A 7,182-nucleotide genomic window follows, 5' to 3' on the forward strand; every position below is an offset into this window, starting at 1 on the left:
AAAGGTAGACAGCCATTAACCAGCTCTAGGGGGGATTTTTACATCACAAGATTACAATATTTGATGGCGTACCTGAGGAAACAACTGACGTTTAATGACCTCAAATTAACATTTTCTTTATTTTAATTTTAATTTTAATTAAAGAAGAAGTCCCAACAATATAGGACCTCTTTTCAAATGTGTTTCTTTTTGGACTGTACCCTTAACATTGCATCAATGGTGCATCTTACACATAAGTCCAGGTTTAAGTCCAGCTAGAGTGAGGTTCTTAACACTAAATACATTGACATGTGATTACAGTGTCAGTATCTAAGTTATAGAAGAAGTTTAGTATTTCCTCAAAGAAGAAAATAAATGTGAACACGAGTGGTTGGACCTCAAGTTGCCATCAGGTTAGTTCAAACTTGCATCGTGGTGTTGAATAAGTGTTGCTGAAACATGCAATTTCTAGCTGAAGAATGAGTGAGAGCAATTAATTATGAAAGTCAAAACATAAAATCACCATTCCACTACCGAATCTGTTTTTTTGCATTTTTATACAAAAGTCAGTGCATTGTTCATACAAATATAAATACTTCTCTGAATAAGTTAGAGAATAAATACATTCTATATACAATTCAGGTGTTATATCTTAGACATTAAAAACCTCCATCATATACAACGCTAATGGATATGTTTAGGTACAAAGAAGGTTTATATTTCCATGTGTCTGTGACGACAGTCATGGATTGGAGTAAATGGATTTTACGGCACAGAAAAAGTGCAGTCCACAGACAAAGTGCAAAGTCGAGAGTCATTGTTTCCCAGTGGCTAATTACAGAGGAATTAGGTGAATACTTGTCAGGGGAGAAAAACAACTGTTGCATTTTTTGGCAAGCTGCAAGCCATTGAAACTTTCTGGCTTATCTTAAATCAAAACATTAAACTGAAGCTATGCAATAAACACTGGGGCCAACACAATAGACCTAATGTTGTTGTTATGCTAGCAGAAAGTTTTGTGAATATGGATGCGTGTGGGAGCTGACAATAGACCTTGTACAAAGCTAATTGTTTGTGAGACAAATCCCAAAGAAATGACCTTCATTCCACTGAGGCCAGATGTGCAAAGAATGAACGAGCTGCCGTCTTCAAGTAGTGTCTGGTAATCACTTTGCTTATTGGCCCTAAGGACTGGCTAAGGTAGCAGATTCCAGCTCTGATGCAGAGGAATATGTAGTATACAGAGTAAACATTGACAAACAATTGAGAGCTGATATGACTCTGGAATATGTAATGGTCCTACAAAGCTGCCCAATCAGACGAGCCACCGGAGGGTTTATAAAAACAAAAAGAACTCGAGATCGGTGACTGATTCGTCACGGTAAACCCTCTTCATGTGGTTTCCCCAAAAGGTCAGACACCGACTTCCGTGTCCTCGGCTTCAATGAATCGTTTCTTGACCTCTGTTGATATGTTCAAAACTGTTCAAAGAGAGTTCGAGAAATAACCCTAGACGTCTCCACCCAGCATTGTTCTTGCTGCTGGGTTTCTGTCTCGCTGAGCTGCCAGTCCTTCGAGGCACTGTTTTGTTGATCAAATGCTCGATCCAATGCCGTTTTTTCCTTCCGTCCTTCCACCTTCACATCGCCCGAGACTCTCGCTGACTGTAGAATCCCCCGGTTGAAGGTAGCCGGAGAAGTCTCCGGCCCATGGAGGTCGAATCCATGGAGGTTGACGCCTCTGGTGTTCGCTCTGTTCTCTACCTCCTCGTTCTGCTGCTCACTCTGTTTGGTCCTCCCAGGTTCTTGTTTGATGACAGAAACTCTTTCGCGATCGCAATGTTGGATTTCACCACAGACCTGCGCAACAGAACGAGAAAAAACAAAACAGATAAGCTTCATGATGTCCAATGAATGACAATCAAACAACAGCACGATGGATCTAAAATGTATCCTTGAATCCTTCTTCACGTACCTGAAGGATTTCACCAGTTTGTTGCGGTTTGTGCTCCCAGACTCCACCGATCGGCGCGAGACGTTTGTCCTTGGATTCTTTGAGCTGTGGGGAGATACAACAACAGCATTAAAACAAGGACACGCAACCCTCCCAATGCTTTGGGTGATCCAACCTCGCCAAACTGAGGAATGTGTCTGGCATTATTAAGGTTGATTAAAGCAAAAGAAGTTCAAGGTCCAGTGAGTTAATTCCTAGGCATTCCAAACGTATATGTCTTAAGATGCTTTTTTGGGCAAGGAATGCAGGGCGCAGCGTCCAAGACAGCGGCCAGGATAACATCTAGAGACGGGGTGGTTTCACGAACGGCGATGACTCAAAAGCGAAAGAAAATACTTCCTTGAGCAGAAGCATATATCTAAACTTTCAATATATAGCAGCACCTCGAAATAAACCTTTGTGATTTCAATCACGGCCTCGGAGGAAATGCGGGGCATTCTTTGCACTATGACTACTACCCCTATGCCAGGCAACGTTATCTCAAACTGAATCGCTTTGTCTCCACTCTGACTCATTTTCGCCACCGACATACTTTGATACTATCGCGCATCCAAAGAAGCGCATACGGGATCGGACAGTCTTGCTTTGTTGCGGGTCTGGGTAGATTAGAGAAGGTAAGGAAGGGCGGTCACCTTTCGTGGCAGAAGCCGGAGCAGGTTGTATCGGTCGGCCTGAGGCATTCGCAACGCTCAGCTGAACGGCGGCGGCGACGAGACGGAGGGCTTCCGAGGCCATAAGGAAGGAGCTTACTGTAAAGAAGAAGGAAACATATTAGGACAGTGGTAGAGAAAGCATTTGGGGGTCTACAATTAGTTTCAAAATCGTTCCTGAGTGCTCTTGGGGTCAGATTTAGGGGGCAGCTCCTCGAGCGACAGTCGACAAGCGCTCCGATGTCTCACCTTGGCGTGTTGACCCAAATAATGTCCAGGTGGCAGAAGTAGATGCATTCTTTATCATCCCAGCTGCTACAAGAGCAGCGTTTGGTCCTGACTCTGTGTTGGTGGAGAGCCTGAGCTGGCAGCTCTGCCCCGTCTGATAAGGGGAGTCCACAACCTAGAAGAACACAAAAGGATCCCGAGATTAAAAAGCGCCAACTAATCCAGTTCAGTTTGACTGTGCAGTTTGTGACGATCAAATGTAGACACAAAGAAATCCACTCAGCGAGTTAACACCCACTAGTGAGGTTAAACAAATTAGATTGTGATTGATGGATTCATCGTATTTAATCTACCGAGGAACTTAATCCAAGTTAAATATCCCTGCATGTAAGCAATAAGGCTGCGATGTGATTACTATTCAATAAAAGGTGGGTTACTCATTTAAGATAAGTATACTCTCTGAAGGCTGAACACAGCCAAGGTTAGTGGTAAATAATCAAAGGCTGTTTGTTTCAGAACGGCATCTTCTTCTTTTGCTCAACAACTATGCAATGTTTTATACAATTTCCATAGAATTGCTTATTGCTAATCCTCAACCCCTCAAACATTTACCTGAACTGCGCAAGAAAGAAATGCAAATTCATTTCAAGGGGATTTATAATCAAAGAAAACATATACATTTAAGAGGAAAATATCTAACACATATACAATCCAGAATTCAAAGAAACCAAATACTAATAATAAGTTACTCACTCTCTTGCAGAGCCATGCCGAGGAAGAACAAAGTCAGCGTCTTGCAGGTGAAGGAAGCCATCGTCCTCTTCAGGTGTCGGATGTTCTGAAGTGTAACAGCAGCAGCAGCAGTCGGTTCAAACGGTCCAAGTGGTGCAGACGAGTCTTCGCAGTTGACTTGTGTCGAGGCTGAGGAGCTGCAACAGGTGCTTTGTGCTCACTTACTTGGCCAGGACATCTACTTATACACCCCCACCCCCCACACCCCCCCACCCTTCTGTGACATCACGTTGGCCCTCCCACCTCAGCGTACTCAGAGCGGATCGTTACACAACTCTCACCCACACACACACACACACACACACACACACACACTCCACCTGCCCTCCTCGCATTCCAGCAGTGACCTCAACAAACAGTCCCGCCAGCGCCCCCTAAAGGCCAAGAAGGGCAGTGAGGGCAGTGAGGACACGTCGGACGCATCTGATGTTGGTGATCAGGTATTTTGAAATGCATTGGAGAACTCAGTGTTTTGGATTTAGAGTTTAAATATCTGGGGTATAGTATTCCATCCCTGCCAATTTCAATAATGCAATAACGAGTAAGCCTCTTGTTGCATCTGATAGAGGTGGAACTCATTTCAAATAAGTATTGAGTGAAAATATACGATATTGGCTTTCAACGTGTAGGAATTACAAGTATAAAGTAGCATAAAAATGGAAGTATTCAAGAAAAAGTATTTCCTCTTTGGATGGAAATAAGTGAAAATGTACTTTGCATTCGACCACTGCTACATCAAGGATAAGATGAACAAAGCAAACTGAAACCCAATTGACAGCTGAATTAGATTGCAGTAACAACATCAATGTAAGTAGTATGATGTCAAAGCTGGATTTCGCGTCGGTGTGAGTTTCAAAATATAAAAGATAAAAGAAGAGACAAAACGTAACAAAAAAAAGGTTCTATGAAAAAAAGCAGCCAAAATTGAATAAGAATCTATCTGCTGCCGAGCTATGATGAGATGCTGATGTTTTGCTAATACAATGGCCGAGGTCTAATAATTAGTTTTAGAATATAAATATGATGATTTTTAAGCTCAGGCAACTTTTAAAGACTATTATATGTTACAATCACGGTGCGAACACGTCTCTAAATATAGTAAAAAAACACAAAACATTCTTAAAGCCTCCGCTTGCAAAAACACATAACAAAAGAAACAGTGAATAAAGAAATGCCTCTCTTGTTTAATAATATCATTTCTTGAAGGAGCCAGCTCGAGTCTGTCATGGGGAACAATGAGAATAATGCTATTAATTAAAAAGACAGGCAGCAGACGACTGAGCCAGGAGGTCACGTGAGGCCGTGACCTGCCTTGTGTTTTTTTTTCCTCTCTGCTTTTGTTTTTTCTTCTTTCCAGAAGCCTTTTTGGCATTAGATGAGGCCGGAGGCGGCCGAGGGAAGGGATGAGCAGCGGCAAGTCGAAAAACAGACGGCGGGCCGGCGTGCGCCCGCACGGGGGCCGATACGAGGATGATGAAGTCAAGGAGAGCTGTCGGCACCACCCCCCCCCCCTTCCTCCCCCCCCACCCCGCAGGAAATGAAGCTGAGGTCATGGTGCAATCGCCCCACTCGCCGCTGTGCTGTCACACCGACCACATCTGTGCGTGTAACATGCTTTGACCTTCGTAAAGAGATACTCGCCCGCCTGCCACATCAGCTTTCTGTGACCCACACAGACGCACAAACCACAGTGGGTATACTGCAAAACACACACACACACTGCCTGTCATTGTGACATTGTGAATACGAGCAAAGCCTGAGGATCCATGCAGTCCAAAGAGATACAGTATGTCAGGGATTCCTCACTCTGGGTGCAATTCAAATCCACGACCATGTACAGCCATGAGGAGCCGAGTCGTCTGATAACGGGATGCCAGACACTCTGTGCTGCATGTCCTATATTGTGTACCTCATCTTAAGGGGATTCATAATCTATTATTATTTGTTTTTAAAAGTAACTATTGCCAAATTTAAGTTGACATAGATTTTTCTTAAATATATTTGAATGAAATTGATCTTTGTTGTATAACGCAGCTTCCAATAAAGACTGTTTTCTGAACATCCTGAACAGAAAATGAAACATGTACAGTTAGGTAACAAATTCTTTGGATGCAGATCCTAATTGTATTTTTTGCAATGCCAGAACCTAAATCTTGTATTTGAACTTAAACCCTAAATGTTGTTTCCTGTACAAATATACTATATGCATACCTCTCTATTGTGCAGATATTAATATGTGTCAAACACTCTTTGCCGTACATGGCTTCAAGTCCAAAAGAATCCAGACCCCCCCAAAGCCAATGACAAACAGGACGTCATTCAGCTCAAAGATGGAACATCTTGCAAATGTGGAAATGTTTTACATCACGGCTTAAGCAGGAAAGCAGTCAATAAAAAGAGCCACCTTCAGAAACAGGAAAAAACACTTGTATATAACACAGACATTTGTGTGTAGTCATAGTTTTTAGGGGTCAAGTGCTGCAGGGAAACGGCGAAAGAGGATGTCACGACACACAAGGACTGGCATGGGCCCAACTATTTGTTACAGTGAAGAACAATATAGAGCAAATATTTGTCTGGCGGTGCAGACTGGAGCAATGAGCTCAATCTAAAGGAACCCCCCCCCTGTCCCCTTCCCCTGCTGCTCTCACCAGACAAGGCGGCAAAAGGAAAATATTGCCACTGTAGTTGCGGTGTAAAAAAAAAGTGCCCTTATCTATTTCCAACTTCCGGCCGCTGCTGAGGAATGTGAGGCGACCCGATGACAAACAAATAGCGGAACCGTGATTGCTGAATCCCTCGGAATTCCTCCAGCGTGAGGTTAAACGTATGGCCCGTGACACAATAACACGCACACTTAGAAGGTAATAAATGAATGTGTGATCTGAGGCCAGCGGGCAGGAAACGAGCATGGCATCCGCTCCACTATGGAGCTGTTTATGGGCTTGTTGGCCCCTTAGCTCGTCTAGCTAACCAGTCTCTTTCAAAGGCATCCACCGATATGTGCATCGCTATACAGATACAACTGATAATACTAATTTTCACACATCATGGGACAAACTCGGCAACGTTGCTAGGCAACGCAGAGGTTGTTGACGTCCACACACCTGCAGCTTCTTCTCCGCTGCAGCTGCTGATTGAATCCCTTTCTCTTTTGTTCCCTTTCCCACACAGTTCGTCGGGGCTTCATAACGGATGCTTCGGTTGAGACAAGAAGCACGATGTTTGTTTAGAAAATATAGTCCACTTTCATAAAAGTAGTTGTTAAGTGTCAACCTTAAGAAATGTGTAAAGGGAAGCAATGGGGCTACTGTTGATGGCATTTGAGGTAAAAGAAGAGCAGTGACTCACACACACACAGAGACGTAGCCCTGATATGACTCAGGTGAAGAATATGCACCCATATGAGTAGATGGAGGCTTGGATAGGAGCATCCCTTATGAAGACCAAACACCAACCCCCTCCCCAAGTCACATATGACCACCATGCGACCTAGAATGATGTCATCCTTTTACTGGCC

The 7,182-nt window shown here is 43.5% G+C and overlaps 1 protein-coding gene across 1 annotated transcript; it reads right to left on the minus strand.

Moving 5' to 3' along the window:
- Positions 1-517: 517 nt before the first annotated feature.
- On the minus strand, positions 518-3,815 carry edn2 (endothelin 2). Its single transcript, XM_040189548.2, has 5 exons — positions 3,624-3,815; positions 2,892-3,045; positions 2,625-2,741; positions 1,954-2,037; positions 518-1,838 (listed from the first exon to the last, which is right to left on the minus strand). The coding sequence occupies exons 1-5, from the start codon at positions 3,682-3,684 to the stop codon at positions 1,739-1,741; spliced, it is 516 nt and encodes a 171-aa protein (XP_040045482.2). The 5' UTR covers positions 3,685-3,815; the 3' UTR covers positions 518-1,738.
- Between the last annotated feature and the right edge of the window lie 3,367 nt (positions 3,816-7,182).

The sequence above is a fragment of the Gasterosteus aculeatus genome, chromosome 10 (genome assembly GCF_964276395.1).
Source record: "Gasterosteus aculeatus chromosome 10, fGasAcu3.hap1.1, whole genome shotgun sequence".
NCBI lineage: Eukaryota > Metazoa > Chordata > Actinopteri > Perciformes > Gasterosteidae > Gasterosteus > Gasterosteus aculeatus.

Excerpts from the sequence above, each read along its gene's own strand:
- edn2 (XM_040189548.2), bottom strand. The coding sequence starts at position 3,684 with ATGGCTTCCTTCACCTGCAAGACGCTGACTTTGTTCTTCCTCGGCATG. Across the intron at positions 3,046-3,623 it reads CGGCATGGCTCTGCAAGAGA|GTTGTGGACTCCCCTTATCA; the intron begins GTGAGTAACTTA and ends GTGTTCTTCTAG. Across the intron at positions 2,038-2,624 it reads TCCGGCTTCTGCCACGAAAG|CTCAAAGAATCCAAGGACAA; the intron begins GTGACCGCCCTT and ends ATCTCCCCACAG.